This window comes from Carettochelys insculpta, chromosome 1, assembly GCF_033958435.1.
Source record: "Carettochelys insculpta isolate YL-2023 chromosome 1, ASM3395843v1, whole genome shotgun sequence".
NCBI classification, from domain to species: domain Eukaryota; kingdom Metazoa; phylum Chordata; order Testudines; family Carettochelyidae; genus Carettochelys; species Carettochelys insculpta.
Window position 1 is genome coordinate 47,550,857 of NC_134137.1, and position 13,000 is coordinate 47,563,856.

Below are 13,000 nucleotides of genomic sequence, written 5' to 3' on the forward strand. Positions count from 1 at the left end.
GCAGTTATGAACATTTCAGAATTGCAAACTAAACTCCATTCCTCCAGCATTCAAGGTCACAAGCATCCAATGAGTGTCAAATTGTGAGGAAAAATGTCCAAGATGCATTTTTCAATGCATGTAAAATCATGCCTCATTTCAGAAGCTATATGTCCAATATGACTTGATTACTGTTTGTCCCATAAACGAAGGTGCATGTCATTCAGCATTTTCTCAAGTCTTCTGCAAGCCTGTTTGTAATCTTAGCCTGTAATCTTTTTAAATGAAACCCACACGTTCTGTTAAAACAAATTATTTATTTTAAGATTCTACAAATAAAATTTTTTATTTGTTTCACAGCTGTTCACTGAACACCAGAAATAAATAGCCATGACAGTACTAAGTCCATATTGTTATTATGAGTCCATGAAGAATGTTTCAAAGTCTTGATCCAAGTCTGAAACAAGGGCATCCACAAAATCTTCAACAGAAGGGGACTTCTGAAGCATACCTGTGGAAAGCAGCACAAGAATCTTTCAGTGAGAATCACACCAACATGGAAGCCTTGACAACCTGAACTAATTTGTTTATGTCATATTCCAGTACAGTTTCTGTGATTTTTCACAAAGACACATGCAACAATTCTACATGGAGGTTATTTAACCAATCTATTTCCTAGCTATCTATCTGTCTCTCATCATCATAGTATCTGAGAATCTCATAATTATTAATAGATTTTATCTCCTCAATTTGGATGTCAGCCAAGAAGCATTATCCCCATTTTACAGATAGGGAAATGAAGCACAGGACAGAGTAATCTACTTGGATCACACAGGAAACCTGTGGCTGAGTAGGAAATGGATCACAGCTATCTTGAGTCTTAGGTCAGGACTACAGGCACTAGAAGAACATGCTCCCTACTCTGGAAATGTGAGATGATCAAATCTATCACTATGCAGTACATAGAGAAATTGATCTATAAATCCATTTACATTTCATCCTTTGGATAACTCCTTCTCCTGCACATTCTCTAATAGCTTTCATTGTATTAATCCCCCCATCCCCCTCAAAAATCATTAAGATACATTCCCAACTAAAGCATGTCACATAACCTTCTAAGACTATGTCTACATTATGAGATATCAATTTTAAGTGATTTAGCCCGATTTCACCAAGTACCTGTCTTCATCGTACATTCAATTAGCTCAATTTATGGTGCGCTAAAATCAATGTAATAATTAATATCATAATATTGTAGTAATCTGACGAGTGTAGCATTCAGTTCGAATTTAAAATTCGAATGATGGGTAGTGAGGAAGCACCATGTCTTTAAATCAAATTTGTCACCCTCCAGAGATGTCCCATATGTGCCCCATAATGCTCCTCCTCCATCTCCACTGCTCTTAGGTGTGATGGAATTAGGCAACAGGAAGACCATTTCAATTCGGCACCTGGAAGCCTGTGGCTGTAGGGTCATGAGAGGCTGAAAAATCTTCTTACTTTTTCTATGCTATTAGTGTAGCTGTGGGGTCTGTGGTTCTGTGTCTACCTCTGCTAGCTTCCTTTCTTTTCTGCACATCTGGCGCCAGCAATCCCCCCCGCACACACACACGGCAGCTAGGCTTGTGGGTGGGGGTCATGCTTCTATGATAGGATGACAAATTTCTTTTCATCCATTTACATGTTGTCCTGTTCCTCCCCCACCCCCCCGCCCGCCCAAATCCCCTTCCCAAGAGGTGCCACGAATTCTGGAACTTTCCCTCACATGCATCATGTGGCAGCTAGTCTGCGGCCAGGGGTTGTACTTGGATGAGAAACTTTTCAGCTGCTTCCAGGCCCCCACATCCCCTCCCTTCCCTCTCCCCGGAGGCTCCACAAAGTCTGGAACTTTCCCATGCTCAGCCGCATCATGTGGTTTGACCCCAAACCAACAAAAGGACATGCTGTGCAAGGTGCCAGCCAGCTTGCACACAGTGAGGGTCTTGTAGCCACCTAGGGGAAGACTCCCTGGACGGTCACGATTTTCAGGCAACAGAAGAAAATACTTTGTCACTAGAGTGGCTGTACTCTCAGAGGAAATTCTTGTATGGCCTTTATCAAAAGGCCAAGTGGCTGGCTATAGTTGGGGGTCTTTTAGCCATCCAGGAGAAGTCTGACTCAGTGGCCATGATTTTCCAGGATGGCTGTAGCTAGAGTTCTTTTAGCTGCTCCGAACCATAACTGTTTCAATGATTCACTGCAGTTTTGGTGTATCACCCGTGTCTTCTTTACCAGGAGCTCTAAATCCAGATGCAGGTGGCTGGCTATAATCATGATCTTTTTACAAACGTCACTGCAGGCAATGCAGTAGGTCTACAACTACCATAGTTCTCGAAGTAAGGTTTGCAGCGATGAATATTCTTGTTCTGAGGGTCTTCTTTGCCAGGTCCAAACCTACATCCAAGCCTGGGGCATGCTGGTAATAGGGGCAGGTGGTGGGTCTCCCTGGGCGGTCACAATTTTCGGGTGCTGGCTGTAGTCAGGGGTCTTTTACCCTCCCTGAGCTGTAACTATTTCCCTGATTCATTGCAGTTTCAGTGTAGTGCCTGTGTCTACTTAAACAAATGGGTCTTCTTTGCCAGGAGGCCTAAAAACAGAGGCAGTTGGTGGGTCCTGCCCTAGTATGTCGGCCAGCATCCTGGGCAAGGATGTAGCACTGCTGGACCACCTTGACCTGGACCTCCTCCATGCTGCAGCAGGGAGTGGCCTCATTCCGCCAGGGTGGTGGCCATCCAGCATAAGCTTGGGCATTACAGAGCTTCACCTTGGAGTCTTGGGAGTAGATCCTCCTCGCCCCACAGATCCAGGAGTATCTGCATCTTCCATCCAGTCCAGGAGGGACCAGCCTCTTGGTGCCCCTGGCTGGCTCTTGGGCCTTTGAGACAAAATTATTGATCTAAGGATATTCTATGCCAGGATGTGCAAAGATCCTAAAACTAGATCCAAGCCTGCAAAGATCCAGTGCTTTTGCACTCCATTTTGAAACCCTGTTGTTTGGGAAACCCAAAATCTTTTTTCTAACCATTCCTAAGCGCTTTACTAACCCTCCTCTCCTTTCCCCTCTTTTAGAAAAAGCACATCTCTTATACAGGAAAGCCAGACCCTCCCTGGAAAAAGGGACATTTGTTTAACATGGCAGGGGAATGAAGGAAATGAAATGTAGGAAATGAGATGTGAGAAGATGACGTCAGATACCCACATCCACTTGTGGGGCATTTTTTCCCCCATGCTGTGCCAGTGAAAATAGCCAGAATGCTATGGGGGCTCAGGGAACTGTGGGACAGGCACCCACAATACTTTGCTGCAGCAATCAATTTAAGGTACTTGTATGTGGCAGCAATAAATTGATTTTGTGGGGAGCACATGGGAATGTGAGGATGCTCAAAACCGGACTGATAAAACCCAGCGTTAATAAATCCAATCCAATTTGAGTTTTAGCTCATAATGTAGACACAGCCTAAGCTGCTCCTTCTATCCCCATCTTATTTCTTGTGTTCATTGACCTTGTTACATCCAAATTTAAGATCAATCCAGCAAACATGTATTAAGTTTTCATTTTCCTGGTGTGTTAAATGAATCACACCCTTATGATACTGACTAAAGCTTAGACCTACATGATCTTCTTATTGTTCAAATTATATAATGCAAGAACTATGTTCCTGTTTTACACAAATTTAGAAATGTCTAGCCTATTTAACGACTCTATGGTATCGTTCCACAATATAATATTTAACTTGCCAATTTTGAGGACTCTTTGCTTGAGGGGAAAAAAGAAAACCTTATCTCAATTAACTGCTTTCCTCTAATCTGATTAACCAAGAAGATTCTATCTATTTAAATCAAAATGTTTCCCTATATGCAGTGGAATTTAAATTTTAAACAGTCAACTCAAAATGGATTTGCAACAGTGGACTTTTTAAAGGAAAAATATGTTTTCTATAAAGAATCAGAATATGCTGTCTAAATTATTTTCAGCTGCTTCAATGTAATAAAAATACTTTACTCTGCATTGTGCACCTACCATGAGTTTATTCATTATTAATATTTTAAACGCTTTAAAAGGAAATTACATTACTTGTATTGGAAAAGGTCAAAAACATCTAATCCAGAGCCAGTTATTATGCTTCTCTGAAGTGATACATTCTCCCTGACAAAACTGCCAATGTAAACATAACTCCGCTCAACCTTTACTATAAGCACACACAGTGCACATCATCTCACATTCTTTCAAATCCTTAGACCATTTGGTTTCAGTGGGAATAATAATTGCAACATTTAAGAAAAACTAAATCTTTTAGTGCATCTTTTAACAGAACCCGACTGGAGCCAACTGGCTTGATTACACGTTTCTTGATGGCAAGTAATTGCTCAGTACAATAGTTCAAAAGGCAAGAAGAAAAAGCCCAAGTCTCCAGGCCATTTTGGATAGTTAGTAAAAGAGTTTCCTAGCTAGATCTCACAGCATCCTGATTTTAATTAGGTTTCAGTGTATACTGCAAGCGTCAACATGAATGGCCATGACATAGCTCAGTAATATCAAGAATTAAAGGAAAAACAAAAGGCTCACACTGCAGATGGAATTAAAACGCAGCCAACAACATTTCTATTCAGATATTTTCAATATCAAGAGGAGCAGAAATATTGATATTTTTAACAAACTGACACATTCTTTATCACAACAGGGTGTGGTTTGTACTTTCAGTTCATAAAGGCAATGTTGAGACTTTTCCAGCACATTATATGGAACATTATGTGGCTTAGAGAAAGCCACACTTGTTTGTAGAAATCTGTTATGGTGGATGGAAAACCAAACACCATCTTGAATAAAGATATGCAAACAGCAAGTTGTCTGACTCTTAACCCACTCACTGAAAAGGGATTCACTTGGTGTAGGCAGCTTCTCTCTCCACATGAGTTGGGCTGGCTGGAGGACATATATATTGCCACACTATCAAGCCCTAGAGAAATCCCAGTGAACAAGACAGCCAAAGTTGCTACGGTTTTTCAGCAACTCTCTGTGCAGTGCATAAGGATATTCATGTAGATCTGAAATTGGTTAAAAGGACCATAAACTAAGGAAAGAAAAGTACCAGAGCTTATCCCAAAGAAATTATTTTAAATATCCATCTTTAAGATTCCAGAATCAGACGCACCATGGTAATTCTATTTGGCCTTCTACACAGTAGCTGCATCACTTGACAATGTAAATGTATGTCTCTTAGTTATCACTGAAATTATGTATGGTACAGCTGTTAAATATTCTCAGAAGGGTAGCCATGTTAACCTGTAGCTTCACAAATAACATGCAGTTCTGTGACACCTTAAAGACTAACAAATTTATTAGGTTGGGATCTTTCATGGGAAAACCCACTTCCTCGGATGAATGGAGTGGGAAAAACAGAATCCAGGGTATTTATGGCGGGGATTCATTAACTGGTCTTACTTGTGACAACTAACACCCCCCGCGGGCCCCTGTGCTATAGAAACAGGACTGTTTGTTACTTGCATGGTTGTTGTTCTTTCAACAGCACCAAGTCCTCTGACAACTGCTTTTAAAAGTACCAGAGGAGGTAGGATCAGGAATACATGCTGAATAAATTCTACCACTGCAAAAACAGCAAGCCCTGATTAAATAAATTACTTCAGAGTCTACTGTGAAGATCCAAACACTGTAATTTAGAATACTGCTACTGTAGTGTTCTAATACATTACTGAATGGAGGAGGACAGACTATGAGAATGTAATGATCCCTTTTGGCTTTAAACTCTACGAATATCTGCATTATAATATGAACACAAACAATGCTTCTGTCTGAACCATTTAGTAAGATATCCACAAAGAATGAGGGCTGCAGTTTTTAAAGCTGTGAGTATATTTCCTAAGTTTAGCTTGACTCCCATTCCAGAGCAGTCTCTCCCAAGCCTAGGGCAACTCTGTTGCTCTCTTTCTCTGCTTTGAAGTTTTCTTCCACATTACAGCACTGTGGTTAACCACACCCTTTCTGGGGCTGGTTAACCATAGCCTTCAATCACCTGCAATTGGGAACATTATAAAAAACTTGTGGTCTCTGTCCTTCTAAAACACCATAACTGTTTTGACCTTGTTTAGCTTGGACCCACGTCTTCCACTGTTCATAACTGATATAACAACAGCACTAGCGCTTATACAAGCTGCTTCTGCATTACGGGAGATGGGCAAACATCTAAAATCCAAGAAGTACAATTTTCCATATGGAGAAACAGTGATAATAAGGGCCTGATTTGCAAAATTGCATAGATCGAACTGCCTGCCTAATTTGTGCATGTGATTTCTTTGCACACGTATATTGAGTATTTGGGCACAGATGCGTATGATTATATTATCTGCCCACAATACAATCATTGTATGAATGATTTAGGAACACAAATGCACATGTACTTTGCCAATGGATTTTTTTCCCCCAAAGAAATAAAAGTTTCTGCACTCCCTTTTGTGCGTTCTCTCAAAAATAGATAGAAAAAGAGTAAAGTCTCAGTTCCAACTGTGTGATCAACATACTACACTATGTGGCAACTGAGCATCATCCTACCCATTTATTCTGAAGAGCTGCATAAGGGGACTTTGCGAAGCAAATTAAAACAGAGATCTGCAATATACACATTGACACTTAAAAGACTAACAAATGTATTGTTTTTGTAAAGCCACAGACTAACATGGCTACCCCTCTGAGACTACACCGACACTTGGCAGAGGTGGACAAATGAATTTTAAATTATAACTGTCTTTCCTTTCTTTAAACACCAAACGATGGCTTCTGGAACAAAATATAATTGAAATTACTTTCTATTTGTGGTTCCCACTGTACATATCTCTGTGTAATAAATCATTGATCATGCAACAGACTCAGCATCACGAGATTATGAATAGACTTCATGGTGCCATTGCATCTTTTAAAACAGTAATGAACACTGATTTTGACTCCCATCATCAATAGAAAACAGATGTATAAGTTTCAGGTTCGTCATTAAAGGCCCAATCCAAAAGGAGTTTCCACACTGATTTCATTGGAAGTTGGACTGAATCCTGTATCTTCCTTATCAGTGAATCTGAGGGATCATGTGAGAGAACGATCGAACCCTAGGGCTCTAGAGCTAGACATTTTAAAAAATGAGACGATAATATCTGAGAAGCAACATCACAAGACTGTACCGAAAAACGTGAACAAGTGAAAAAAGAGATTTAAGTAGCTGAAATACTGTAATTTATTACTTTTAAAATCCTACAACTGAGAACTAGACCCAAATGGACTGTAAATTCAGTAACATTACAACAAGAGCAGTGGAGTCAGGACTTGTGTATTCCATTCCAATTTCATCACTGACTCACCACGTTAAAATACCCATCTCTGTTTTTAATATTTATAAAATGGATATATCCAGTGTTTTTTTGGAAAAGAGCCAGTATGCAGCCACCTTCTCTCCCCTCTCTGGGGCTCTGTGCCCCAGCCACCTCCCCACTGCTGGGAACCCCTGCCCGCTGGTTGGGTACCTGCGTCGCTGGAGCTGCCGGTGGAGCTCCTCAATGCCGCAGATGGCTCCCAGCCCCAGCTGGGTCCCAAGGGCTAGAGCTGCCAGCAGAGCTCTGCGACATGGGTGGCTCCCAGACCCAGGGCTCCAGGGGTTCCCCTCATCCTGGCTAGATCTTCGGGGCTGGAGCTGCTGGAGGAGCTCTGTGCCCCCAGCTATCCCAGCTGTGGGGCTGGTGGGGGTCCCCCAGCACCCATTTGGGAATCCTGGCTGGGGTTGCTGAGGTGCCTGTACGGTGTACCGACCTGTACTGGCACAAAAAAGGCCAGATATACCACTACTTAGCTACCTAAATGTGGGTGTCTTGAAGCTTAACAACAAGAGCTTCAGATGAAAGGCATCAGAAAAGCATGACATATTATTATCATCAAGCTTGCACATTTTAATACTGATGCAATCCTGTTCAGTGTGCACATAAGAATGTTAAGGAAAAAGTTATTTTTCTCTGCTCATATAAATACAGAGATTTCGAGAGTCAGAGTAAAGAGTAGCTGAAGCTTATTTCAACCATATTTACCTTAATTTTTCAAAATCCATGCCCATTTTTTTTAATTGATGAAAGACTTGCTTTAAAAGAAATAAATACAAGAATAGGATTCTAGAAGGTATACTGATCATAACCTAATATTGCCACAATCTTCAACCTCCTTTTACACTGAGAGTGCATTAGCGAAGTGTCTGCACAACCTGAATTGCTTTGGTCCTATCCAAGTGACATTGGACAACATCAACAATGACTGGAATGATGGCCTTTCACTTAACATGAAGGTAAAAATCAGTAACACACTTTTTAAAAATAAATTCAAGATGATGTTTCTCTGAATACCTGACTGGTCTTTGAATTCTCTAGATTGCTTTGTAAGGTGTCTCTTTCCCACACTTTATTCCCCTGCTCTTTGGATCTCAAAATATTTCATTCTGGGTATTATGATGAGCTCTGCTGGTCCATGAATCATAACCTAAGATCTAATCTATCAAATAAGTAAATCTACTCTACTTACCCTTAATAATCCTACAAAAACTTTGATTTAGTATAAAGGATAGGATAGGGAACTATCATTAACTTATTTATTGCTATCTAATCTCCACCACTGATATTTGCCAAAAGGTACATAAGAGCAAAGGAGAAAGAAGGTCACAGAAACAAAATAATTTTCCTTTATCTTTTACCTTGAACCATGAGCATGGGCTCTTTTCCACCACCATGTGCCAGCATCTCTCTGCGATAACGCTCACCCATTGCCCTGAAGGAACAGAGAGATAATATTACAGACACCTGCATATACAACCTGTTCGGCTTTTAGTCACACTTGTCTCTGGTTTCTTAACAGAACAAACACAGCGATAGATCTAATAAAACATGCCACCTTTAGACAATGTGTGCTTTTATCATACTGTTTAAAATTATGCAAGAATGAACTAAGTTAGATAGATCTGATATTTACAAAAACTATGTTGTTTTTGTACAATATTCCATTTTTCAAATAACTTTTTAGGGTTCACTGTGGGAACGGGAGAAAATCAATCTGCTTGGAATACCTATCTAAGGTGTAAGAACAGTTTGGAATTTGCCATTTACCATTATATCCAAATAACAATAATAATATGTTACATTTTAAAATGAAAAAAGCCAATCTGCCAAAATGATACAAATAATAGTTAATGATTCCATTTCTACTGAGGGCTTTCTTCCTTACCTGTCTGAAGTAACTTGCTTCTGCATTGTCAAGGACAACTTGCCCCTTTCAGGGGAATCACAACCCATGCCGCCCACCACTGCCTTCCCAAGGCCCACCTGGGAGTAACTGCCTGAAGAGGTTATTTAAAGATTAATTGGTTAATGAGAACCATGACCTAATAAGATGATTATGTGAGCTTAATAAGCCAGGTACTTTTACAGAGAAAGTGCTGCTAGACAGAATGCTATCATAGGCTGCATCTACACTACAAGATAAATGAGATTTTTAATAAATTCAATTATTTCACTTTGATATTATGAACTCAAACTGTGTCCACAAAGCTTCGTGAAATTCAGCCCACTTTTTTCCCCATGTTGAGTCTTTGCTGGGATGACTGAGTTGGGGTTGATCCTGCTTGAAGCAGGGGCTGGACTAGATGACCTCCTGAGGTCCCTTCCAGCCCTATGATTCTATCCCACAGTGCCTTAGCCCTGGCTGCTTGTGGCTGTTTCATGTTTGAATCCCAGAATTCCAAGCACTGTGGCAGAATTCTGAGCACCAGTAACCGCATGAAAACAAACTGGGGATTGTGCCATTTCCTGAAGCAGAATTCCAGCACAAGCATGGATCCCCAAATGCTTCGACTCATAGCACACATTGTTTCGGAAACCACACTGGCTGTCATGCAATTTTTCCTTCAATTACAAAGCTTAGTGATGGTTCAGTATCTTAACGGTGCTGCTGCTGCTGCTGACGATGATGGTTTGAAAGAGCAAATCCCCCAACTGCGGTCCAAGAACTCTCAGCTGCAGCCTGCCATGAATGCATTGCTGATAATGGAGTGGTGATTTTAAGTTCGTGAGACCAGCACACACTGGTGGGACCACATTGTTTTGGAGTCCTGGGATGACCAGCAGTAGGTGCAGAACTTTTGCATGCACAAGTCCACTTTTATGGAACTTTGTGATGTGCTGGCGCTCACCCTGAAGCAGAGCAAAACCAGAATGAGGCCAGCAATTGAGACACAATGGCGCTGTGGAAGTCTGCAATGCCCAACAGTTACCGGTCAGTGGCAAATCAGTTCAGGGTGGGCAGATCTACAGAGGACATAAACCAAAAGGAGTACTTCTTGAGGGTGACGCAGGGGTTGGTAGAGCACAAAGGGCATTTTACGAGCATCAGTGTTATAGTCAGAGAGGGCTCACGAAATGAGCATATTCCAAAATTTGGAACTGTCTGAAGCTCCTGGATGGAACTTTTTTCCCTGATCCGAAAATCACAGTTGGCGACGTGTTATATTGGGTGACCCTGCTTACCCTCTGTTCCCTTCCTTTATGAAGCCCTACACAGGAGCTCTAGACCCCAGCAAGGAAAACTTCAATCACAGACTCGGCAGGTGCAGAATGGTCATGGACTGTGCCTTTAGCTGTTTAAAAGCGAAGTTCAGATGCTTATTGACATGTTTGGACTCTTCTGAAACTTATGTCCCCACTGTGACTACAGCATGTGGTATTCTGCACGGAATGTGTGAACCCAGGAGGGAGATTTTCTTGTCTACCTGGAATGCTGAAGCTGAGGCCATGGGCAAGGCATACTCTGGTGGTGTCTTTGAGAGGAGCAGCGATAAGAGACACTTTTAAAAATAGCTTCATGAATGATGTGTAATGCAACATGCTACCCAGGTATTTCTCTGATGAAATACCAATAAATCATACCATGTCTTAATGAATTAATGTTCTTACTTGGTGGAAGGGGGTTAAGTTGCAATAAGTAAAATGCACATGGTGGGCAGCTGTGCCTTCAGCCCTCCCCAACCTGCCTGGTTCCATCAGCCGCAAGTCTGCTGCAGACCTGGGAGTATCAGTGGGCCCCTGTGCCTTCCAACTTCCCCCAACCTGCCCGGGTCCCTCAGCCATGCATCCGCTGAGGACCAGGGACTATCACTGAGCAGCTGTGCCTTCAGCCCTCCCTCAACCACCTAGTTTGATCTGTATCCTCCCCCTGCCCCCCCCAATCCTGCATGTCATGAAATCACACTAAGCTCAAAGGAATGATTTTATTTTGGTGGGAAGAGAGGTTTAGGTGGCAGGGAAAAGAAGCCTTCTCAAGGGTGCCTGAATAGCCTTTTGCAATGGTCCTTTGGGCTGGAGTGACAGGTTATCCTTGTCCTCCCTATCCATGTGTGTGGACTGTGACAATGTTGGGGTGGATGGGTGACATCTTCTCAGGGGACTCTGGGGAGCAGGAATCAGCTCCTGTAGTGCTGTGTTGGAAGCCCCTCTGCAGCTGCAGCACAGAACGCAGGACCTCCGTTTGTTCTGTAACTGCTGTTATGAGCTTTGCTGCAGCCTCACTCTGCTTTGCCACTTGCTGCTCCTGGAAGCCAAGCATTCTCCGGTTGAACTCAGCTTGACTCTGACACCACTGAGCAGCATCCTTTGTCAGCTCTGTGTGCTTTGCTTCAGTCTTTTCTATATGCTGCAGGATAACCTCCTGCTTGAACTTCTTTATACTGTTCCTCTGCTATGCTGGGCATTGGCTCTGGAAAATGAAGGTCAAAATTAAGATATAATTCACATAACGTGCTTTGAAATTGAATGAGTGGGTCTCTGTGTCTACTATCAGGGAAAGTTAACTTTTTGAAGGCCACCGAAGGCTTTTTAAGGATGTGATGGGAAGCATGCATTTCACAATACATTAGTTGCCATCACTTATCCAGCACGTTTCTTTGTGGACATGGTAAGCTATGAGCGATTGTCTGCTTTTTGCGGGAACGGGGAGACTACAAAGCAGGGGAAGCCTACAGGTGTCCTCACTAGGTGTCCTGGGGGGTGTCCTGTGGCAGAGAACAAATTTTTTTGGCTGTTCCTGGATCAATCCTCTCCAGTGATCAAGCTGCGAGGAAGAGATGGTGGGGAAGTGTTTGATTACAGCTGCATGAACAGCTGCATGGGGGGGGGGCGGTGTTTGAAGTACAATAAAAGTAATGTAAAGAAAAATAAAATAAATAATCCAAAGAAAGGCTGCATGTAAAGGATATGGAGATGTTAGATGCGCAGCAATGCATGACAGCCACATGGCAGCAGGGAGGCCTGAAAAAGCAAAAGAAATGCTGGTAAAAAGGGACATGGGAGGGTAAACGCCCAGCAGAGCATGGCACCCACGGGGGATTCCAGAAAAATTAAAATAAATGCTGGTTGGAAAGGGACATGGGGTGGGGCGGGGCAAGCCCCACAGAGCCTGCAAACTGCATTGGAGGGTGGGGAATGGTGCACCCAGTGGCTGCTGCATGCAAATGTAAAGGGGGCAGGAAGCATGTTTTAAAAAAAAGATGCAGATTCCCGTGCTTCTGCAGGTTGCCAAAGAAGACATCACCCACTTAAAACTAACAGATACAGAGAAAGAACACCTACTCATGATGAGTGACCAAAATCCTGGAAAATTTGCTAAAATGCTGTGTGGCACCATGATGCCAGATTGCTATCTGATTGCCTGGCATGGCAAAGTGTGCTACCATGTAAGCTACAAGAAGTCAGGCATACCTAAGAACCTCATGAAAAAAACTACAGGAGTGCCTGGATGAGGCTTTCAGGATCTCCAAAAAGGAGAAGCACTTCATCCAAAGAAACATTAACACGCTGTTCTGAGGAGCACAGAACCATAGCTAGAAAACGTGTAACCATACACAACCCTATAGCTATATCCACCCGCAACCCGCGTCTAGCATGTAAAATAAAT

General features: G+C 42.3%; 1 protein-coding gene across 3 annotated transcripts in view; it reads right to left on the reverse strand.

Moving 5' to 3' along the window:
- Positions 1–269: 269 nt before the first annotated feature.
- Positions 270–13,000, reverse strand: part of MIPEP (mitochondrial intermediate peptidase) — a 118,418-nt gene continuing 105,687 nt past the window's right edge. The window contains exons 18-19 of one of the 3 annotated variants that reach the window (XM_074985580.1): positions 8,754–8,827; positions 270–490 (exon numbers count right to left, since the gene is read on the reverse strand). In XM_074985580.1, coding sequence (XP_074841681.1) covers positions 396–490; positions 8,754–8,827 — 169 coding nt within the window. In that variant the 3' untranslated portion in view covers positions 270–395. Of the gene's footprint in view, positions 491–8,753; positions 8,828–11,304; positions 11,804–13,000 lie in introns of those variants that run through there. The other 2 variants (XR_012644127.1, XM_074985589.1) reach the window with 2 other exon arrangements.